At 38.2% G+C, this 24906-nt stretch overlaps 2 protein-coding genes across 4 annotated transcripts; one reads left to right on the top strand and one right to left on the bottom strand.

Annotated features, from left to right (window-relative positions):
- The first annotated feature begins 2637 nt into the window (after nucleotides 1-2637).
- Nucleotides 2638-15680, top strand: LOC124379306 (3'-5' RNA helicase YTHDC2). Of its 2 annotated transcripts, XM_046839567.1 has the most exons (32): nucleotides 2676-2716; nucleotides 2839-2895; nucleotides 3337-3501; nucleotides 3653-3743; nucleotides 3825-4021; nucleotides 4897-5099; nucleotides 5231-5397; nucleotides 6449-6551; nucleotides 6822-6978; nucleotides 7151-7258; nucleotides 7644-7792; nucleotides 7900-8035; nucleotides 8159-8285; nucleotides 8623-8688; nucleotides 9148-9326; nucleotides 9640-9736; nucleotides 9825-9912; nucleotides 10014-10094; nucleotides 10254-10336; nucleotides 10660-10765; nucleotides 10868-10987; nucleotides 11300-11572; nucleotides 11682-11808; nucleotides 11952-12157; nucleotides 12249-12444; nucleotides 12568-12674; nucleotides 12977-13266; nucleotides 13368-13566; nucleotides 14101-14304; nucleotides 14422-14604; nucleotides 14775-14846; nucleotides 14956-15680. In XM_046839567.1, the coding sequence occupies exons 2-32, from the start codon at nucleotides 2880-2882 to the stop codon at nucleotides 14959-14961; spliced, it is 4302 nt and encodes a 1433-aa protein (XP_046695523.1). In that variant the 5' UTR covers nucleotides 2676-2716; nucleotides 2839-2879; the 3' UTR covers nucleotides 14962-15680. The 2 variants fall into 2 exon arrangements, with proteins under 2 accessions (XP_046695524.1, XP_046695523.1); XM_046839568.1 differs by lacking the exon at nucleotides 2839-2895 and having other exon boundaries at nucleotides 2638-2716.
- Nucleotides 15483-21496, bottom strand: LOC124379307 (vasotocin-neurophysin VT 2-like). 2 transcript variants are annotated; one of them, XM_046839570.1, is made up of 5 exons: nucleotides 21456-21496; nucleotides 17298-17363; nucleotides 17040-17217; nucleotides 16527-16731; nucleotides 15483-16107 (listed from the first exon to the last, which is right to left on the bottom strand). In XM_046839570.1, exons 3-5 carry the CDS (start codon nucleotides 17160-17162, stop codon nucleotides 15968-15970), a joined length of 468 nt encoding a protein of 155 aa, XP_046695526.1. In that variant the 5' UTR covers nucleotides 17163-17217; nucleotides 17298-17363; nucleotides 21456-21496; the 3' UTR covers nucleotides 15483-15967. The 2 variants fall into 2 exon arrangements, with proteins under 2 accessions (XP_046695526.1, XP_046695525.1); XM_046839569.1 differs by lacking the exons at nucleotides 17298-17363; nucleotides 21456-21496 and having other exon boundaries at nucleotides 17040-17287.
- Nucleotides 21497-24906: the final 3410 nt, after the last annotated feature.

The raw sequence follows: 24906 nt of genomic DNA on the forward strand, positions 1-24906 counted from the left end.
GTGAAAACTGTAATAAAATTTACATTTACATTCATGGCTTTTAGCAGACGTACTTATCCAGAGTGATATACAAAAATTTTTGAGTCTCTATCGATGAATTAATCAACACCTGCTCACTCGGCTGCAAAGTTAGGATACCATCAGCCTAAAAGTCTGTTGGAAGGAATTATAGCCCATTTTCTTTTTTTTATACATAAAGACATTAAACAAACAGGTAAAAAAAAGTGCTACAGTAGTCCAATTGTTTCAGAAAGACGTAGGCCTTCATCCTTCTTCTTTCCCTGAGAGATGGTGGGGCCAATAAAGCAGTGCTAGAAGATCTGAGGGAGCATGGTGCATTGAGGGGGATTTACACCTGAACACGTGTTGCATTTCAGCCTGTCAGTTTGCATGGAGCAAGCGAGCACTTACTGAGACAAGCCTGACAGCAGAAGGACAGAGGAAAGAGAGCTTCGGTCAAATCCAAAAGCGGATCTGACGTCACCGCACCATCTTCACGGCGGAGCAGCTAGACGCTCTGGAGGAGCTGTTTGTGCAGAACCAGTATCCTGACATACACACTCGCGAGCAACTCGCCGAGAGGACTCACCTGAGAGAGGAGAGAGTCGAGGTAAGAGCTATCATCAAACTATGAAAGGACTTCAAAACTTATGACATCCGTCCATAAATATATGGAGTCTGGAACTCTTTATCTTAATGGTCGGGTGTTTAAAAAGTCTGTGAATAAACAGTTTGATGCACTTTTAGGTGTGGTTCAAGAATCGTCGAGCGAAGTGGCGAAGACAGAAGAGACTACAGTTCAGTCTCCAAGGACAAGATGAGTGGAAAAATGTCCTGCATGGAGATTAAGATGCTCTCAAATGTGAATGGGTGTGATTGTGTGTCATTGAAGTGTTTTGAAGGTGTTTTGAATTGGAAAAAAAAAGGAAGCTGTTACACTACAGTTTATTAGACTGTTTATTTATTATTTAGTAATATACTATCAAATAAATATACAGCATGGACAAAAGTATGTGGACACCTGATGATCACACTGTTCTCACAATTGTATTGGATGCTTTTCTATATTGTTACATTACATAATATGTTTTCCTCATCGGACCTAAAACAATGAACCTGTGTACAAAGAGACCCTCATGAAGATATGGTGTGTTAATTTTGGACTTTAAGAACACCTTTGGGCTTAACTGAAACACCAGCTGAAGCCCAGAATTCCTCACATCATCTACATCAGTACTGGACTTCAGCACAAATCTTCTCAAGTATACTCCAAAATCTAGTGGAACAGAGGTTATTTTAACTGCAGAAGCAGAGGCAATTTTTTCAATTACATCACATCAGTAGATCATATGGACAGGTGTCTACAAACGTTTAGCCATATTGTGTTGTGGCCCTATTTACAGGAACTAAAAGGATTCCTGCAAGTAAAAATGTACATGTAGTTATACACTAAAAGAAGAATGTAGAGTGAATCATATATTTAGATTACGTTTAGAAAAACTTTTGTACTGGTGTCATGTTTATTTTTTGTCTTTTGCACCATTTTTATTATTTGTCATAGATAATAAAGAAATGTGTGGAAACCAAATAAATCTCTTTTGAATATAAACCTTTGTTTAAAAAAAAAAGTATTTGTCCTCATTGTGTCTCAGGACAATGCAAACATTTGCTTTCTTCTTCATTTAATTAAATTTTTTCCTCAGTTATTGATTACGTTTTTGTGATATTATCATTATTAGTGGGAGTAGTAGTTGTAGTGGTGATAGTATTATCACCATCAGCACTGTTGTATTCATCGTCATCATTCTATCATCATATTTATATTATTATAATTGTAATTATTATTACTACAAACAACAACAATGATAACGAAGAAGTGTTAGAATTAACATTACTATCAGCATCATCATCATTATTATTATTATTATTATTATTATTATTATTATTATTATTATTATTATTATTATTATTATTATTATTATTATCATTATCAATGTTATTATAATAGTAGTAGAAATATTAACACTTTTATCATCATCATCATTATTATTATTATTATTATTATTATTATTATTATTATCATCATCATCCTTATTATTATTATTATTATTATTATTATTATTATTATTATTATTATTATTATTATTATCATCCTTATTATTATTATTATTATTATTATCATCCTTATTATTATTATTATTATTTTATTATTATTATCATCATCATCCTTATTATTATTATTATTATTATTATTATTATTATCAATGTTATTATTATTGTAGTAGTAGAAATATTAACACCTTTATCATCATCATTATAAAAAAGTTTCAGCATGTTGATGAGACAAACTCTATAATGTTTTTATTTTAACAAATAAAATCTAATCCAAAAACCTTTCCTTTTTTATTTCCTGTGTCATTTACAATGTAAAAGTTGATTTACTTATCAAGATGAATGAATAAATATATTTGCCATCAGTCTCAATCTCCTGAATCTGCACTTGACCCCCAGTAGGCGGTAACCATTCAAACAACAACAAGGCAGAATGACTTCTTATTATCTTTATAGGCGCCCTACATAGGGCATGAAAAGCCTGTTTTTTAAACGCCGCCTAGTGCGCACTTCATTAAGAACAAAGCCGTTTGAGACACAGCCGCCGAGTGTCTGTCATGCTAGTGTGAATGAATCTGAATGCTAGTGCAACACACAACATAAAGTAAGTAAAAAATTTACTCAGATGTGAAATTATACAAAGTATTTAAGTTGTTTTTATAGCAATACACAATACTAATGACGTTAAAATCTGTCATAAATGCTTCTATTTCTTTTATCTACCAGCGCATTCTTGCTAGCTGTGAGTCAGTAGAACTAGCTGAAGGATGTATAGCAGAGCAGGTAGCACAAAAACATCACCTTGTCATTAAATATAAAACATTGAGTTATGATCAGTTTGATAACGTTGCTGGGTCTCGTCAGATATCGAAAGCTTTTGTTGTTGTCTTTTTCTAGTTAATTTAATGTTGTAGTATCCATAAATGTTATACAGTACAGAATATGAACAAAGTTTGACCATCAGATTGATGTGTGCTTCTTATTGAACATCCAGGAAGATGTTCCTACAGATTTTGTGGAGATTTGTGAAATTTCATTCAGCCACAATGGTTTTAGTGAAGTAAGGTACTGATGTTTGTGAGAAGATTTGGTGTGAAGTCACATTCATACCACAAGTGTGTTGAATAGGGTTGAGAGCTCTATAGCAGGAGATCTTCCACTCCAAACCATCTAAAGCAGCTGTTTATATATCATTTATATATACTTTTTTCTCTCTTTCATAAGGAGTCATGTCTCAGTCAAACGCCGCCTCTCGGAAAGCAAACATGAATCCATCAAAGCTGTCCAATTCGCTAAAATCCAAAGGACTGAAAGACATCAGGGTTGATGAAGAAGTTAAAATTGCGGTGAACATTGCGCTGGAGAGATTCCAGTACAACGACCAGAGAGGTGTGTTCAGCCTAAATGGCTCAGAAGACGCCATCAGAAATGTTTTTTTTTCTGCCTTCTGGTAGATATATCCATAAATTGGAATGAATAAGTAAAAAACAGGGTTTTTAAACATTAATGTACTTTCTTTTATATCTGTACAAACACACAGCGATGGAGTTTCCTTCTTCACTAACCAGCACAGAGAGAGCATTTATACATCGCCTTGCACAATCCCTGGGTTACGTTTCAAAAAGCAGAGGGTGAGTGTATCTACCTGACTTCCCTGCCTTTATACGACTGAACAGAATGCATTTAATGTGTTACCGCTTGTGTCATTACAGTAAAGGAACGCACCGCTTCCTCACCATTTGGAAAAAAGACCGTCCAGAGTCAGCGCAGTCCAGTATGACCTTTAGTCTTACCCACAATTCCCAGCATGTGGTCAAAAACTTGCTGCAGAGGTTCCCCATTACTAGTAAAGAGCGCACTGATCTACTTCAGCAAACTGAGCGAGGGCTTGCTGTTTCTCCAGAAGCTGGTAGTAAACACTTTAATGTCATTCACTAATTTATTTTATAATTCTGGTATTGATGTTAAAACTAGAATCACTAAACTGAGATTTGTTTTATAACCGTGAACTGTAAAGATTTCTTTTTAAAAAAGTGTCCTAAATTCCATTTTCATCACGTGAGTCCTGCCTTTCTGGATCCGAGTTAATTTGGACAATCAATACAAATGTCATTTTGACAATAACTAAAATAATGTATACAAAAAAATCTATATAAATAATAGAAAATAAGGAGTTAAATAAATATAGATTTATATACAGTACATAAATCACACACACACACACACACACACACACACATTGACTGTCAAAAATATGGAACCACTTGTTTTATGGTTTTTAGGAAACACATGCATGTCCTTTTGTTTCTATGTAACAAACTAGACAGTATGAAGATTTACTTCAAACAAACAAATCTATAAATGTCCAGATGTTCCACTTCATCTTCATTGTGAAACCAAACTCCGAGCATGAACACAATGTTATTGATAAATGTCTTTCTTGTAAAGTAATTATGGTGTTTACGTACATCATCGGGACACTAAACGTAACTTTTTTTATGTTTCCGCACGGACAGTTAATGAGGTGACACGGGAGAAACTCTACCTCTTCTAACTGTCAAAATGATTACATGGTCAGAGAATATTTGTTTTGATGTAAAAGTATTAAAAGACATCTAAAGCTTTCTATTCAAATATTTATTGTGTCTGTGAGGCAAATATTCACTGAGATTCAAGTTGTTTTATTTGCGTGTCTGTGAAGAGAAATGAGAAATGGTCAAACAGAATTTTTTTCCCTTCTCTGTTCAATAGTATTAACATTAGAATTAAACATTTTCCCCCCAGGTAATGGACGAGACAAAAACAGAACGAGCGGCCGACTGAATAACGGCATCCCTCAGGTTCCCCAGAGGAGAGGTTTGTCTGAGCTGGATGGTTTTCGGAAATCGCTGCCAGTCTACGAGCGGCAGGAGGAGATCGTGACTACCATCAAGGAGAACCAGGTGGTGCTGATCGTGGGTGAAACGGGTTCAGGAAAAACCACCCAGGTGAAGCTCGCATGTGCAGCTGTGTGAATGCATGTGGATGGGGTTTAATAATAGATCTCAGTCATTGTTATTAAGGTCAATTGAAGGGCTTTATAAGAAATCAGCTATCTCCTTGTGCATGTCTTTTCTAGATTCCTCAGTTCCTGCTAGACGACTGCACCAAGAAAGGAATTCCCTGTCGGATCTTCTGTACGCAGCCCAGGAGGCTTGCGGCCATCGCTGTGGCAGAGAGAGTAGCAGCAGAGCGAGGAGAGAGCGTTGGACAGACCATCGGCTATCAGATCCGTCTGGAGAGCAGGTAGAATGACGAAGCATGGTTTTACATTATTATGACTGGTTAGCGTTTGGTGGCACCTGTATACTCTAACTGAAGGAGAAAAAGAATTTGACTATCTCCATCCATTTAGCTCATTTATTCATCCACCTTTTTTCTCCATCTACAGCTGCACTTTCCTCCATCCATCTCATTTAGAAAGCTATTTTTATTATTTATTTTTTATTTTTTATTTTTTTAGAAAATCCTTTTCTTTCATCCATCTAACCATTCAACCATCCATTAATTCGTAAATTCGTCTATCCATGGATCCATTTACATTTTCTTCTTATTTAATTCATTATTTAAAACCACCTTTCTAGCATCCATTTATCCTATTTAGTCTTACACCCCCAATCCACCTATCCACTAATCCATTGACTCACTCTTTTTGCTCATTTCTTCATTATTTCAAGTCATCTTTTTTGTCTTTCTGTCTGTATATTAGAGGTGTAACAGTACAAATGATTTTTAATATTAATATGAATTATTTAGTGATTTATTTATTTATAGAATATTATATAGTATTATTGTATATGCTACTTAACCAATCAGGCATTTTATTAAAAATTGTTTTAAATATTTAAACTTTTCAAATGTTGATCACAAACATTAATAATTATTAATGACAAGCAATTTTGTCTGTCTGTCTGTACATCTCTCTTGTATACATCCTTCCACTCTGCTTATAACCCCTTTTCCATCTGCTTTCTCTTTCCTCTCATTTAAAAGTTCTTCTTATTTACATTGGATTACCATCTGTACATGCATACATTCATCCAGAGTTGCAGCTGTTAAATTCAGTCCTATAATCCTTTTCATTTAGAACATCCATCCTTCTCATTTAGAAAAAATAATAATAAGTACCCTTCTTTAAGCATTGACCTTAATGTACACATCTATCTCTGATGAATAAGATGGTTATTATGTGATTTCTTGATTTCAGTGAGATATCTGGCATGTTACGGGGTTTTAACGTTATGTGTAAATTGCAAATAAAGTGTTTATGATAATCAAATATTGTTCCCTTGTCCAGAGTTTCTCCCAAAACCTTACTGACCTTTTGCACGAGTGGTGTGCTGCTCAGAACACTGATGGCTGGAGACTCTGTCCTCTCCACTGTCACACACATCATTGTGGTGAGCATATATTTTAGATTATGTACTGGGATAAATAATCTTAATCTAAACCCACAGTTTTGATTCGTATGTCTGATGGCACAATTGCACCATCGTAGCTTTTCAAGCATGTCTGCTCCTACTGTAGCGGACCTTCCTGCATGTCAAAGAAACACTGCTTTATTCTGATACTTTCATAAAAACCAAACCCTCGTTATCTTAACCGTTTATCTGACTCTTTATTTTTTGTATTTTTGTATTTATTTATTTATTTATTTTTCTCCCCCATAGGATGAGGTTCACGAGCGAGACGGCCTGACCGATTTTCTTCTGACCAAGATGCGGGACGTGCTGCAGAAAATGCCTTCTTTTAAGCTTATTCTCTCCAGTGCTGCCCTGGATGTAGATCTTTTTATCAGATATTTCGGACGTTGCCCGATTATATACAGTGAGTGAAATAAATTAGCATCCAGTTGCATAAGTAATCCTTTTATATATATATATATATATATATATATCAGTAAAAGCTAATATATTGTCTTATTAAGCAAACATAGTCTAAATTTCTAACCTTATGTGACCCTGAAACAAGCTGTTTTTTTTCTTTTCTCTTTTCAAAGTCAAAGGACGGCCATATGAAGTCAAAGCGCTTTTTCTGGAAGACATTTTGCGGACCACTGGTTACACAAACAAGGACATGGCCAAATATAAGGCAGAGATCCAAAAAGGTAAGTTAACATGTCAAACATCACAATGGCCCCTGTGCACAAAGTCAGCTTCATGAAGATACCTGGGTTGGAGTGAAGATTAATGTTTTTTTTATATAACATGGGTTTGAGTGGAAGATCTTGAGTGGCCTGCTACAGAGCTCTGACCTTAAACCTATTGAACACCACTGGGTTTAATTTGAATGCTGACTGCACCCCCTCCTCATATCACTTACATCAGTACCTGTTGAAAAAAAAAATCTCCTCAAACATAACTAAAAATCTAGTGGAACATGTTCCCAGAAGAGTGGAGGTTTTTATAATGTTGTTCAAAAAGCTGTTCAGCAGTATTTTTTTGCTTTGATGTTCATTAATTTATGTCTCTGTGTGTCTGTGTTTTGTGCAGAAGCAAAGCAACAGACATCCCTTACAGAGTGGTGTGAGGTGAAGGAGAGCGTATCCCCATCAGACTCGAGGAAAACCCGGCAGTCTGATGCCGTCCTGCAGGACACTGACCTGCTGGACAATGGCGGGGACAGTGTCTTCAGCCAGATGGTAATTTTTAATCAGACTCAGTTCTACTGGGATGATAAAGCATGAGTCAGTAGATGCCAACAAACGTGCCACCAAAATAACACAATCTTGCCTGCATTTTTTTCCAGAACGAGAAAGATGTGACCTCCCTGGAGCCGTGGCTGCTGAAGGAAATGGACACTTGCATCTCAAGCGTATTTCTGCAGCAGGAAGCTGATGCCTTTGTGCAACTTTTTAACCTAATCGTCAACGAGAACATCAGCGGTATATCCCAGACCCGCTCAAGCTTAGACGCTGTTATCTGCTTTAACAGCTACACTTCTGTGTTAAACTTGGCATGTCCTGTTAATGTGTCTTCATATTTTTTCCCCCCTGTATTTGTTTCAGTGGACTACAGGCACAGCGAAACGAGTGCCACAGCTCTGATGGTGGCTGCAGGGAGAGGTTTCATCAGCCAGATGGAGCAACTACTCAGCATGGGGGCCAATGTGCACGTTAAAGCCTCTAATGGCTGGTGAGGACAAAGCTGAACAGATTTCATTACAGTATACAATTGTAAACTTCAATAAAACTTCAAGGGGAAGTATATGAATGGCAAAAACAATCAGCGTTGAAGCAGAGATATTGTTACCACCCTATAATAGATTCCCAGAATTTGCCATTTTATTTTTTCAAAAATATATATTTTTATTGATGAAAGAATAATGCATAGATGAATATTACTTTTTTTAAGCCTTCTATTGCTATGATGTGAAACGTCCTGTAATTACAGTGTTATAGCTGCTGTTAACTATCTGTAGAATTAATGTTGTTAGTGTTATTACTGAAATATTATGCTTAATTTTTTTCAGGACTGCTCTTGATTGGGCCAAACACTTCAACCAGACTGAAGCAGTAGATCTGCTGGAGTCACACATGTGAGTACTTATAGAAAATTCAACAAAAAATTATCTACAGGCTTTAAGGTTTAATTTGATTATTGCCAAAACGTGATTTTCTGCATTGGAAAAAAAAGTAGACAGACCAAGAGCTGTAAATAAAACAAGCATGACTGTAGAACACATTTAAGTTAGAACTTTGTTTTAATTTAATTTATTTCATTTTAATATTTTTTTTTAATAAATTTAATTTAATTTACTTTTTTTCATTTTATTTTATTTTGTTTTATTTGATTTGATTTGATTTGATTTAATTTAATTTTTAATTTAATTTTATTTTATTACATTTTATTTTATGAGCAAACTTCCCATAATGCTGTTTTTCTTTTGACCAGGTTTTAGCCCTTGTTTCTCTCACATATACACAGATATTGAAAAATAAAAAGATACCTCAATAATGGCACAATATTAAAATAAAGATTGTTTATATCCGTGCAGCTCGTCTCTGGAGGCAGGTCAGCTGGACGAGTCATCCTTGGTGCAGTCATCCAGCGGGGAGCTCAGCGCTCAGGACCAAGAGCTGCTCAAGGCTTACCACCACAGCTTTGACGATGAGAAGGTGGACCTAGACCTTATCATGCACCTGCTTTTTAACATCTGTCAAAGCTCTGATGAAGGTAAGAGTAAGGATGAAGATCAGGAATTTATTTTTCAATGGGTCATGAAAAATTGCATTTGTGTATTTTCTTTGCAAAGCGAAGTGAATTTGATTTTTTAACACACACACACACATACACACACACACACACACGACAAAAATAGCAGATACCTGCAACACTATAGACACCAAAGCAACACCCAAAAAAGGCACTTTAATAGTTTGTATGTTGTTTAATGTTCTCAAGCTGGACGCTGTTCCTGGTGTGTTACTGGTAAGTAAAGAATGTTTGATCAATCTGAATTGTGTATTTCTCTTTTCTCTCTCTTTAGGTGCAGTGTTGATATTTTTGCCAGGATATGATGAGATAGTTGGACTGCGAGACCGCATCCTTTTTGACGATAAAAGATTTGCAGCTCATCAGCACGGGCATGTTAAGATTGAAAACTTATTCAAAAATAAATAAATATGCAAAACTGTATTCAATCATAATTCATATCTTTTCACTGCCCTTCAGGTACCAGGTGTTCACTCTGCACTCCAACATGCAGACCACGGATCAGAGGAAAGTTCTGAAAACAGCTCCTAGCGGAGTTCGCAAAATCGTGAGTAAATTTTTTTGTTTTCTCACACACTTTGAACACTCCACGATGATAATTTTCCTTCTTGTTTCTGATCTCGATGGTTTCTCTTTGTCCCTCAAAAGATTCTCTCCACAAACATTGCTGAAACAAGCATCACCGTCAACGATGTTGTGTTTGTCATTGATTCCGGCAAAGTTAAAGAGGTGACTATAACATTCTGCTGAAATTATGCCAACTTGCTTTGTTACATCAGATATATATATATATATATATATATGTGTGTGTGTGTGTGTGTGTGTGTGTGTGTGTGTGTGTGTGTGTGTGTGTGTGCGTGTGTGTTTTATTTTTTATTTATTTTACAGAAAGCTTACGATGTCTTGAATCATGTGACCATGTTAAAGATGGTGTGGATATCAAAAGCAAGCGCACTACAGCGTAAAGGAAGGTGCATAAAATCACACATTTTAACACAATCAATCAAAACTGCTTATACACAAATCAGGCATAACATAATGTCATTATAACATTATGAGCGGTGAAGTGAATAACACTGATCCAACAGACGAGCTCATGTAGCTCAAATTGCTGAAGAAGTTCATGCTGTTGATGCTCGAAGGTCAGGACTGTTTTGGCAGCAAAAAGGGGACCAACACAACATTAGGCAGGTGGTCATAATGTTATGCCTGATCGTTGTACTGCTATAAAGGCCTGTGATCGCTAAGATACCACTCTAATACAGGAAGTTCTCTTTACATTATGGTGCTCTAGAGCCGGGCGTTGCAGGCCGGGAATCTGCTTTCATCTGTTCAGCCGGCTGCGCTTCAATAACATGCTGGAGTATCAGGTTCCTCAGCTGCTTCGTATGCCTCTGCAGGTATGTTTTCACACATGTGCATTCTGCATATCTTCAGAATAATTTCATACTGAATGCCACAAGCGAGTAAGTAGTAGTTTTTAATCTCTTTTTGTTTTTTAGGAGCTCTGTCTTCACACTAAAATTTTAGCCCCCATTACTTGCCCCATCGCTGAGTTTCTTGCCAAAGCCCCTGAGCCACCACCACTGCTCACTGTCAAGAACGCTGTGCAAATGCTCAAGGTATTAACTACGAATGTTGACCAATTGCATTAGTTTTATTTTACACTGCCTACATTTTGTCTGTTAAAATGATCATTGACGAAGTTGAATTCACCGATCCACTTCAGAACTCTGTCTGGCTCTGCTGAAGCTCCTAACATTATTTTTTTTGTGTGTGTTATTAGTGTGTTCGTGTTCTTATTCTTCAACGTAACTTATGAATTTCATCACAAAAACACATTATAAGAATCACCAGAAACTTTTTTCTTGATGTTGCACCAGTTCTGGATTTTCCAATTATTCTGTATATTTGTATTTGAAATTTATTCCAAGACCATAGATGCTATGGACCCATGGGAGGACCTGACCGAGCTAGGCTACCACCTAGCCGACCTTCCTGTGGAGCCGCACCTGGGGAAGATGGTGCTATGTGCAGTGGTGCTGAAGTGCTTGGACCCAATCCTAACCATCGCCTGCATGCTGTCCTACAGGGAGCCGTTTGTGCTGCCAGGTCAGGCTTCACAAAAACGAGCCGCCATGCTGTGCAGGAAATGCTTCACTGCTAACACTTTCAGTGATCACATGGCCTTGCTCCGGGCTTTTCAGGTAGCGACACTCACTGCCTGATACTTTACTAGACAAATCTAGAGATCGCAATCTAGACCATGAATCATAGGTTTTTTTTCCCTGGATTTATGTGTGTTTTGTATTTTAGGCATGGCAGAAGGCCCGCAGTGATGGCTGGGAGAGGTCTTTTTGTGAGAAGAACTTCCTGTCACAGGCCACCATGGAAATCATTATCAGGATGCGCACCCAGCTGCTGGGCCAGCTCCGTGCCATAGGTACATCAACAACACTCCATGAGCTGACCATAGTTTGTTTCCAGCTCTGAAAACCCCTCCACAGTTGAACCAGCTAGTAAGATGACCAGTTGCACAGCACTATTGTTATACCAGAGTAGCTCAATACACTCTTCGGCTTTCAGGTTTTGTTCGGGCGCGGGGTTGCAGCGATATCCGGGATGTAAATTTGAACTCTGAGAACTGGGCGGTGGTGAAGGCGGCGCTCGTAGCGGGCGTGTACCCTAACGTGATCCATGTAAACCGTGACAAACAAACTCTCCAAGGTGCCAAAGAGAAGAAGGTTCGTTTGCACCCGACATCTGTCCTGAGCCAACCACAATACAAAAAGGTCAGTTCCAACCAACATAGAACATTTGCTGTGTTTTAAATGCTGGATGTTTGAAAAGATGTGTGCAGATGTGACGGATTTCCTGTTTTAGATCCCGCTAGCGAACGGCCAAGCAGCAGCAGTTCAGTCTCTACCTACAGACTGGTTAATCTATGATGAAATGACACGAGCACACAGGACAGCCAGCGTCCGCTGCTGCACCGTGGTCACTCCGATCACCGTGGCAGTGTTTGGGGGCAGTGCCAAACTGCCCAGCACTGCGCTTCAGGAATCTTCCACACCCCAAGGTTAACCAACTATCACCAAAACGATCGAGCATTTTTAATAATATACATAAATAGCTGTAAGTGTTGATTTGGACAGTTATAAATTCTCTGTGTGTATGGGTTTGTGCACATCTTCAATACTAGATGATGCTCAATGTGAGAGCAGTGACAGTGAAAGTGAGGATCGTACCACAGAGCAAGTGGCTCAGATGAAGATTGATGAGTGGCTTAACTTCAAATTGGATCAGGAGGTATGAAGATGGAAAAACTTTTGTTTTATTTATTTATTTATTTATTGCATGCTAAAATTTACAGAGCATAGAACATTTTCATCCCTTTCTTTTTCATCTCTCTATTTCTCATATTTTGTTTTTATTTATTGCTCTGCTATTTTGTTGTGGTTACTGTTTAAGAAAGTATTTATTTCCCTGATCTTATTTTACAGTCTAGTGTGCAGAATGCTTTTCCAACAATGTTTGTTGTGGCTTTTGGAACATGATGATACTTTTTTGCCTGTCGGTGTATTTTATATCCTTTTCTCTCATTTCTGAAGATGGCGTCCATGGTGTTCCAGCTGAGGCAGCGTTGGAATAGCCTGTTCTTAAGGAGGATCCGTTGCCCCTCTAAGCCGTGGTCCCAGCTGGACGAGGTGACAATCCGGGCCGTGGTTTCAGTGCTGAGTGCCGAAGAGCAGGAAGCTGGCCTGCAGCAGCCCACTGGAATCGGACAGAGACCCAAACCCATAAGTCCAGATGAACCTCAGCATCAATCAAACAGCTGGCGGAGTAACAGTGGGCACAAGAGTCCCATGGAGCAAAGACTTGAGTCTCCCACACCAGACAGGTAAGACTTCCAGAACTATAAAGAATTTGCACAAATCTTATACTTTTAGGTCTTAAGTAGGTTTAATTTTAAGATCATATTATGACTGTTTTATTTTTCAGGTCTCCAAAAGTGTCATCCGCCATCTCTCAGTTTAAGAGCCAAAGAGATAAAGGTGCCGTCTTTAACAAACGTTCAGCTGATGACGATCTCCCAGTCCAGTCAGACAGCCCCAGCTTATCCAGTCCCAGTCCCAGTCCCAGTCTCTCGTCCACACCCTCAACAAAAGGACCAGCTGTTCTTATGTCAGCTGTAGCTGGGGTGGGTAAAACAACAATTTTTTTGGTATTGAAACAAACTTATTTTAAATTCATTCGACTCACAGGGAGATCTTTCAATTCAAGAAACGTATCAAACTGAAATGGGATTTTCTCTAAACCATTAAATATATAAAGAAATATTCAAATGATTTTCCGTTCATGTCTTGTATTTATTCTGGATGGTAAACAGTGACGGATCTGGAGAATCGTATTTATAATAACATCCTGTAATTTAGTTCAGTTTTGTTGACATTATAGTGGTTTTAATGAGAAACATTGCAGGTAAGCTGCCATTTTAGATTTTTTTTTATCTCGTCATGAAAATGTGAGAGGCTCTTCTTCACCCTGATGCATCTGGACATTTTATTTACCTTAGCACAGGCTTTGTAGTTTAAAATTGTGTGTGTATGTGTGTGTGTGTGTGTGTGTATATGTGTGTGTGTGTATATATATATATATATATATATATATATATATATATATATATATATATATATATATATATAATTTATTTTTATTTTTTTATCCACTCTAGGCTTCTAAGTCGCCATCGCTGAGGCCCAGACAATTGGTGCGTTACTTCATCATGAAGAGCAGCAACCTTAGGAACATAGAGCTCTCACAGCAGAGGGGCATCTGGTCCACTACCCCCAACAATGAGCACAAACTCAACCGAGCCTTCCAGGAGAACAGTACCGTCTTCCTTATCTTCTCCGTGCAAGGTTCTGGACACTTCCAGGTGCACTATGAGACTCAATAGATCATCAGGGCAACAAATACAATTCTTCAGTTGCTTACTATAGTGTTTTCAATCATGTTCTATATTTAAAAATATATCTATTGTGTTCAAACGCAGGGTTATGCTCGGATGAGTACGGAGATTGGCTCAGAGCGGTGTAAGGACTGGGGTTCTACCGGTCTGGGAGGACTCTTTAGTGTGGAATGGATCAGTAAAGAGAGTCTCCCTTTCCAAGTCACTCAACAGCTCCTCAACCCCTGGAACGACAACAAGAAAGTACAGATCAGCCGGGACGGTCAGGTGGGTCATGGTCAGGACCGTTAAAATGAATTTGCGTTAACGCGTTATAAATGCATTCTGCTGGTCGTGATTATAACTAGCAGTACAATAAATACGTATTTATATAAATATATATATATATATATTTTTGAGCAGGTTTAAACTTGTCTTCATGTTTATATCATGTGCAGGAGCTGGAGACTCAGGCCGGAGCACAGCTGTTGCAACTCTGGGATCGCTTTTCCATTAAACGACAGCAAGAGGTACGCTGTGATTGATGTGATGTAACTAAAATTTGTCGGTGGTTGACCCAATAAACACAAAATGCCTTCATCTTTTTTTTTTTTTTTTCCTCTTTTGTTTCTTTTCCAGCCATGAAGAATGATGCTGGCGACACAACTGTGACCTTTGACCTCATGTACCTCAAATCATAAGCGAAATGATGCAACATGGAGTCCCCCAAAAAATTTCCCCTCACATCCTGTCTTTTCATAAATATAATTAAGGTGGTCCAGGCATATCCTTTTCACCTCAAGAGTCATAAATATTCCACTGTGTAATGGTTTTAAGTTTTCTATTTCGTCTCAAACACTTATTTACATCCATCCCATAATTCTCAGTTTGGCCAGTTTTCCTTTAACATAGAGGCCAGTTTTTTTCGCTTTATGATTTTCCTGTTTGTGCTCTGAAAGATCAAATAACACTGTTCTCGTTGTTGCTATAAATGTTTTTATCATCATTGGAATTCTACTTTAAAGAAATGGTTTATTGGTCTTATCTTTCATTTAAGAGTGAATCATTTAATAGAAGAAAATACCTCCAGATTCCACAAATGCCCTGATTAACTTTTCCAGATTTCTAAATCGATCCAGAGAACCAGTGCATACACGATTCCATTGTTCTTTTGTGATTTTTTTTTTTTTTTTGTTTGTTTTTCCATTTGATTTTTCATGTTATGTGATCGTTTATTTAGATTATTTCTTTGCTCGTTTAATTCGGCTAGGTGTTTAAATAAACAGCTGGGTGTAATGTTCATCAACGCATGGTTTTATGTTGGGTTTAAAATTCTACAGACAATAAACAAGTTCATGTTTTAACTTGGTATGGTTCGATTTATAAATTCCAAACCAATTCTAACAGTTCAAGAGCAGTTTTATTGGCTTTATACTGTATTTACACTACATATACAGTGCATATTTTGTGTAAGCATCTCAACATGCAGTCGATCGAGCGGGAAACACGTTCGTATCTGTCTGGGGTGAATCGTGTGGAGAAATCGTGTCCGTGTACTGATTGGGTGAGTAAATAATATTCAGTGTGAATGTTTGTAGGTGTGTGTAAGCTTTATCCAGGTCCTGCGAGTGTATGTGTGTTTTGAAGGAGTTTAGTATGGACCGCGTGCCCTGCCGGGATGGAGGATGTGCAACAGCAGCTCTCCCCGTGACCCGCCCAGGAAGCTCTTCCTTTCATCTGTGTCTTCATGTTCACTTCCTTCCATGCAGTCTGAATCCAGCTTACAGCCGTCTGTGCGTAAACACGCCCACAAAGAAATGGAAGAATGGCATGAAGTTAAGTACACCAATACTATAGAATTCATAAGTCATTTCAATATAACACTCGAATGTTACGCATATTAATATTGAAAAAACAAATTATGATTACTGCATTTGTTGCCGCAAAACCGCAGCATACACTGTTCCATATAAAATAGAAAAGAATAACACTAATGATTTGAAAAAAAAGATTTATATATATATATATATATATATATATATATATATATTTAAAATCGCCGGGAAAACAGAATTTCTACATTTAAGAAATTTTTATTAACGTTACAGTGTGTCTTATGCAATCAATAAAACACATTTCAACTTTTTAGATGAAGATCAATTTTAAAATACCAATTAATATATGATGAATAAGATGAGCAAAAAGCTCACCTGAGTCGCAGCAAACCCCGGGTGCAGCACAGCGACCCTCGTCCGGTCCACACGGTTTTCCTCCAGCCTCACACGGTGAGGGCAGATACTCTTCCTCCAAACAGCGAGCCGTCACCGGAGATCCGATCACGCAGCCCAGTCCTTCTCCGCAGCAGATACTGGGGCCGAAACACTGGCCCTTATCCCCAGGACCGCACGGCATACACTGGAAACCGAGATTGGAACAGATGAGATGTTCATTGCATGATGTGTGGGTCATTTCAGAACTTTACAGAAGGCAACGTAAAGGTTTAATGAATGTTAAAAAAAAGTTTATCTTGAATATAATAATTTCAAAGCTCCTACAATATTAAGCTGTATAAAATATTTACAAATTAAAAGGATATAAAGAATATAAAGCGATACAAAAAAGCATGATTATGTTCGGAAACACATTGTACTATTTATACCAACTGGATATCTCAATACCAATTAACATACGATTTATCGTCACATCCCTGGCGCTTGACTTACCTGCCTGGGCACGGCATCCAGGAACGAGCGCTTCCCTCCCCTGGGGCAGTTCTGAATGTAACATGCAGAGGAAAGTGACAGAACCACAAAGGCACAGAGGAAAGAGAGAGCCCACGTTGCCATCGTCACGAACCGAGGTCTGACTCTCACTGAACTTTTTCCTGCTTCTCCGTCTTGCCTGCGTTCACAGAAAGACCCATATTTATACCGAAATCCAATCGTTGTTGCCATTGGATACTCCCCCTCCCACATCATCACCTTGTCCTCGTCAAGTGGTCCCTCGGTGCCAACAATAGACGATTCAGCTAATTATAAAAATAGACCCTTTCAAAGAAAAATACAAAGAACACAATAGTAAAAAGTTTTTTCATTTCACTGATATTTAAATTTTTTATTTTGTAAATTAATCATTCGTAATAATGAGCAGGTAAATTAACCGACCAGGTTTCTTTTCATTTTAGAGCCTAGGTCCTGTTTATGGGTGAGGATAACAGTTTAATTAGGAGGTGCAGACGCTAGTTTTAACTTTCTACCATTTCCAGATTCAGATCTCGTGCACAAAATGTATTTTGGTCCATGAGAGTTAATTATATAAATACTTCATGGCTGTATAGGATCCTGGAGGACACTTGGTAATAAAAAGTGTTTGTCAGCTTAAGGTCAGGTGCAGAACAATGGTCACAATGGTTGAAAAAAAATATATATTTCTTTTTACAGAGCAATTAGCAGCTGTTAATTTGTGACTGAAGCTTCTGAGTATTGCGTCATCATCAAAACTAAGAAGAGAGCTGACCCACTGATGCAGAACTGACTAGTAGCTCATCTATTGAGACAAAGATAATAATTAAAGTCATAATCCAATTAGCACTGTAAATGACTTTACATGGTACTACAATCAGTTGAAGAGTAAAACATTCTGTGAAAAAATTTAAATTTTACAGTAACTAAATAAAGAAAGGAAAATATTGGAATTAAAGAAAAAGAATATGCAGTATATACAAATATGTAGCGTGTGTGTGTGTGTGTGTGTATTTAATCGTGATTAATCGCCTGATTGTCGTGAGTTAACTCATACATATTCGCACATTTTTCTATGTTCTAAACCTGAAATTAAACCTCTGTACCTTTAAATTAATACTTTTCAAGTTTTTAATACTACTCTAATCAACATGGACAAATATGGATGCTTTACGCAAATGCGTGTTTATTACTAGTAAAAAACAAACTCAACATCGAGCATGTTTTAAAGTAATTATGGTGTTTTTAAATGATGTAAATCATCAGGACTCCAAACGAAATTTTTGCTATGTTTCCACACGGATGGTTTTAAATGGCGGATTTTGGTGCTTGATTTGAGACTTGACACAAACCCATTTTTCATGAGCTGAACTCAAAGATCTATGACTTTTTCTATGTACACAAAAGGCTTGTTTCTCTCAAATATTGTTTACAAATCTGTCTAAATCTGTGTTAGTAAATTCTTCTTCGTTGCTGAGAAAATCCATCCACCTCACAGGTGTGGCAGATCAAGATGCTGATTAGACAGCATGATTATTGCACAGGTGTGCTTTAGGCTGCCACAATAAAAGGCCACTCTAAAATGTGCAGTTTTATCACACAGCACGATGCCACAGATGTCAACTCAAGAACTTTGAGGATGGATTCGTACTGTAATTAATTAACAGTCTACTACAATGGCTTAGGTTGCATGAACAGTTTCGCATTTAAGCGCCTTTCACTGTACAGTACACTTCAACAATGATGGAACTGTAATGAATGGACTTTTGAGGATGAGGTTCCCTTTTGAGTCTGGTTCCTCTTAAGGTTTTCTTCCTCGTGCCATCTCAGGGAGTTTTTCCTCACCACAGTCGCCACTATCTCAACTCGCTCATTAGAGAGAAACTTTAAATTATAAGTAACAAACTTCTAGGCACTAAATATACACATTCTTATATACTGCTTTAACTCTGTAAAGCTGCTTCGAGACAATGTCTATTGTTAAAAGTGCTATCAAAACAAAAATTTATTGAATTGAACAACCCAGAATTTTTTTATTTTTTATTGTCCAAAGTAGCTACATTTAGCTTTGCCCAGACCGGCACAACAAATCCAGATATTCTTGATCGAAAGCATTTGCCAAATAAATAAATGTCCCTCTGAGTGTGTGGAGTTAGTTGCAACAGAAATTAATCAATTATGCGCACAAACAGCCGCATGTGTCATTCTAATTGATCCCAGCACTCGCACGTCGCATCTAACGACTCGCATCTATGCGAGGCAGCAACAAACTGTGGGGTTCAATATAATGTCGTAATGTGATTTAGGTTGTTTTTTTGGTCACACCATGATTGTTTAAAACATCTTAATAAGGAGCACATTGAAACAATCAATTCCTCCCTCGAGCCTTAATTACGTTTTATAAATGTGCCACGTACAGTAGAACGTAGCCCCGAGGAGCGCGTTCGTATTAATATCCACGTAATCAGCAACACACAAAAGCACAAACAGTTAGAAAAGGCCAAAGAGACGGTCATCTACGTGGCGGCGAGAAGAAACTCTATGTTCCGTTGTTATGTTAATGGATTCGGAACAAAAATAAACGTAAAAAGGATCAAATGACACGTCGGCAGGACCATTTTGTTTCGGCATGGCGGTTAAGATCTGGGCCCAGTTTTCTAAACTCATTGGGACGATCAGATCTTCTAGTAGATTTAAAAAAATTGAACAAAGTGCGCAATTAATCTCTGAAACAAATCGCATGAAAAACAGAAATGGAAAAGAAAAACATACAATACTGTAGTTACAGTAGAACATCTCTAATCATGTAATTGCTTTTTGTGAAGGATCTACTGTCGTTTATTCTGGAGATGCCTGTAGAGTCCATAATGTGAGTATAAAATATCTATATGAAAGAAAGACGTGTGCTGCAATAACAAAAGGATGGAACATTGGTACTTTGTCACCAAGGGCATCTGTGACTCAGATATGGCTGCTGGGTCACGGGTGAAAGAGACCTGGTGTGTAGACATGTGCACACGCATTCATACGTGCACATGTTCTTCAAATGTTCTATGGTTTGTGTGATTTCACAGACTTGTTTATCTTTTAGACGTGATTTTTAAAAATGGAAAAACTCCAAAGGTGCTGTGCTGGATATACAGTAAGTATAAATAATTATTGAGACTCCTGACTTTTCCAGCCATTTGTGGTTCTTCCCCAAACTGTTTGAAGTTGGAGACAATTGTATTGGATTTATTTGGATGCTTAAAGTGGCAGACGTCCACAAACTTTTGTCCGTATATATGGGTTTTCGATTTTTGTTTGGTTCTCATGTGTTTAACACGTATTACTGGCGTCACAGTCTCTGTATCTGAGCTGCTCCTGCCATGTGCAAGTGAGGAGCATAGATGGACACCACAGGCCTTGGTGAAAAGTGGCCATTGTTGAATCCCAATGTTAAAAAAAGATTTAAGAACGATTGCTGATGTGTTTACTGGGAATGTTCATTCAGGATAATTGGTAAAAGGTCAGCGTGTTTGTTGTAAAGTCTCACACATACACATACACCACACAGACCTCTTCAGATGATTATTTCAGCTGCCACAGGCTTAACAACCTATTCACCTCCAAGGACAAGTTGCTTTATTCACATTTTCCGTTCTTCCTTTTCACCCTTCTTCCCTATTTTTTCCCTTTTTTACTGCTTATTCAAGTTTTTTTATATCTCTCACACTTTACACTTAAACAAGCGAGCGTTTTTGGCATCTTCTTCTAAAAATTATATTTTAATAGATTCATTATTAGCATGCTTTTTCTCCAGTGTAGTTATAAAGAACATCATCTTTATAAATAATACCTAATGCTCTTTTGGCTGCTCCCATTAGGGGGCGCCACACCTGATCATTCGTCTCCATACTACTCTGTCCTCTACATCTGCCTCGTTTAAACCTGCATGTAATCCCTTACAACATCTATAAACCTCCATCTTGGTCTTCCTCTTTTCCTCCTTCCTGGTGGCTCCATCTTCAGCCTTCTCCTACCGATATACCCCATGTCCCTCCTCTGCACATGTCCAAACCATCTTAGCCTTTTTCACTTTGTTTCCAAAGCGTCCTACATGCACTGTCCCGCTAATAAACCAATTTCTAATCCTGTCCATCATCGTGCCTCCCAACATAAACCTCAACATCTCCAGCTCCACCTCCTGTCTTTTACTCAATGCCACTGTCTCTAATCCATACAACATCTCAGGTCTCACCACAGTCCTATAAACTTTCCCTTTCACTCTCACAGATACTCTTCTATCACAAATCACTCCTGCTATCACTCTTCTCCACCCACTCCACCCTGCCTGCACTCTTTTTCTTCACTTCTCTAACACACTCTCCATTACTTTGCACTGTTGACACCAGGTACCTGAACTCCTCCACTTCTCCACTCCTCCACTTTCATTCCCCTTCTCTTCAGCCCATACCTCCACCTCTCAAGGATCTTCTCCACCTGCTCTCTACTCTCACCACAAATCAGAATATCATCTGCAAACATCATAGTCCACGGAGAATCCTGTCTGACCTCGTCCGTCAACCTGTCCATCACCACTGCAAACAGGAAAGGGCTCAGAGCCGATCCTTGATGCAGTCCAACCTCCACTTTGGACCAGTCTATTGTTCCTACTGCACACTTTACTGCTGTCACATTGTCCTCATACATGTCCTGCACCACCCTCACATATTTCTGTCACACCTGACTTCCTCATACAATACCACAACTCCTCTCTCGGCACCCTCTGGTATGCTTTCTATAAATCCACAAACACACAATGCAGCTCCTTCTCTATACTTCTCCATCAACATTCTCAAAGCAAATATTGGGTCTGTAGTGCTCTTCCTCGGCATGAAACCATACTGTTGCTCAAAGATGGTCACCTCTTCTCTCAGCCTGGCTTCCACTACTCTTTCCCATAACATCATGGTGTGACTAACAATACCTGTGGCGGTTGTTGGTAACCCGGGCGTCGACCGATCCGGTATGAAATTCTGATTCGTGATCCGCATATTTGATTTTTTACGTTGTACACTGGATGTCCTTCATAACACCACCCTCCCCATCTATCCGGGCTTCAGACCGGCACTAAGAGTGCACTGGCTTGTGCAACCTAATGGCTGGATTTATTGTAATGATATTTTATAAAATACAATTAAAGTACAGTGAAAATTCTCAGAATGTTAGATGAGCATTAAAATACTGCACTGAATTCTTGATTCTGATTGGTCAGGTGTTTTTATTATCCAACAGCCCTGAGAATAGGAAGGCAAATCACAAGCGTAAATAAATGCCCTGTTATCAGAATCTTATCAGAAAAGTTTGCTTAATCGGGTTTAACAGTGTACATTTAATACAGGCAATGATGGACTGTACAGGACACGATTACACATAACACAACTAAACAACAGAGCATAGAAAACAGCACACATTGGCCTATGACAGAAAGTGACTTTATATTGCATGGATTGTCCATTTATGTCAGTGGTAAGCAAATTATACCCCTCAGACCACATCTGTCTTGTTGGTTTGTTTAATTCGTTCTGGCGATTATTTACAAAATTATTACATTTTTTTCCCTTTTTCCTACAATACCCTGCATTTTATTTTAATCCACTAGATGGCGCACTCCAAACACTACTGATCTTTGCTAAAGCTGAGTCAATCGTCTCTATGCACAGACATTCATTCTTGACGTTTGCCATTGCATTGAGCTCTACCTTACCAATAAGTGGACCAAAGAAAAGTCAAGTCGAAAGGAGTGGGCAGCTAAATTATTTTTTACCAAATTCCGAAACATCATGCCTTATCATCTCACCATGGATGATTGCTCATCAGCTCAAATTCAATCCCAGCAAAACTGAACTGCTGATCATCTCCAGTGATTCATCTCCATGTAAGGATCTTACAATAACTACACAACTGTCGATCTCCCCTTCAGCCACTGCTCGCAATCTTGGGGTGACCATGGTCAATCAACTAAATCAAAATGGTTTCTAATGTGACTCATTCCTGTCTGTTTCTTCTCTACAACATCAGACAGATTTGAACATTCGTATCCACGCAAGCTGCTCAGGTACTTGTTCAGTGACTCGTCCTTTCGAGATCAGATCACTGCAACTCTCTCTGCTGGCAGGTCTACTTCTAAAGGATCCAAAATGCAGTTGCATGACTTGTGTCCAACCTGCCTAAGTTCTCCCAAACCACCCCACTGGCTTCCAGTGGCTGCATGCATCAGATTCAAAGCACTGACCCTTGCTTACAAAACCAACTACTGCTTGAGGTTCACAGCCAATTAACAGCCCCAGTTAAATATTTTTCCCCCAGCTACCGTTTAGGTGTCAAGCATGAAGGCAAGTTATTTGCATTAGTGTGAGCAGACCTTGTGCATGATGAACATCAACAAAGCACACCGAAGAACCCAGATAACTGACGAATAGCAGAAACATGACCTGAGAATTGGCGCAACTAAACTGACGCAGATCTTTGATGGGCTGGCCCAAAAAGGGTGATCTACAACACTGTTCCCACTGAAAAGACAAACATTTTCTATTCCTTTCCCAATCTGCTACAGGCCCAGCCTATCTGTCTGTCTGTATTTCTGTCTGTTTGGATTTAGGTGGGCCTGTAGAAATGGCACCTCAGTTCCTCTGGCAGGTTGTGCTTCATTAGTTGAAGGAGAAAGTACAACCTCTGCCAGGCTTTCTTAGTGATATTAGCGGCTTTGATTGGTCATGTTGTATGTAAGTGTGAATTTTCCTTGTTTGACAGAGCTCTTTAAAAAACTGTATATTATTAAAAAAAAATCAAATGTATATCGATATGTGAAAAAACTTCTAATCAGTAAACAGTAAAAAAAAAGTAACAAAACGTCTTTAAAAAACATTCACTTAATCTGTGCTTTGATAGAAATCTGCGCCACTCTGCTGCCATCCAGTGGTCAATTCTGAATATGACACCGCAGTGTAAATCTTTACAGTACGGTGTAACAGCATGGATTATTCTTTTTTATAATAGATAATAATCTACAGCATTATTATTGTGATTTTCTTAGTGATGGCATATCAATTCATCAATTTATTTTTACAGGACATCTATCTATCTATCTATCTATCTATCTATCTATCTATCTATCTATCTATCTATCTATCTATCTATCTATCTATCTATCTATCTATCTATCTATCTATCTATCTATCTATCCTGTATGTTTGGATAGGCAGGCGGGCAGGCGGGCGGGCGGTCGGATGGATGGATGGATGGATGGATGGATAGATGATTTATATTTTTAGTCTAATAAGATGCTTCAGCTGAAAAGATTTGGTTGGCAAAACTGAAATAATGAAAATAAATAAAGGCCAGACAGACAGACAGACAGACAGACAGACAGACAGACAGACATTCTAAAATAGTGTGGTTTATAATATACTCAGTTGACTTTATTAACAATAAATTTGACATACAAAGACATTATCATCAGACACGGGGATTTTTAAATCACATTTGTGTAGGCACGTGTACATCACGTCATATTCACATGTTTACATTCTTAGTGATCATAAACCCTCTCCCTGACCTTCTGCTTTCCTCAATGTCTCTCACTGGGAAGGAAAACTAAATCTGCATTAAAATAATGTGCCTGGAAATAATGACTGTATTCAGGCTCGAGTTTTAAGGCATCTAGTATAATTTTCTTCAGGAGGGGGGACACAGTATTCGACATGATGGACCACCACGTTCCTGTCAGTGGATGTGTTTATGGTCATATTAAAGGTGCAGTTTTATAAATTGAAATTATTATTATTTTTACTTTTGTAACAGCAAA

This window comes from Silurus meridionalis, chromosome 25 (genome assembly GCF_014805685.1).
Source record: "Silurus meridionalis isolate SWU-2019-XX chromosome 25, ASM1480568v1, whole genome shotgun sequence".
NCBI lineage: Eukaryota > Metazoa > Chordata > Actinopteri > Siluriformes > Siluridae > Silurus > Silurus meridionalis.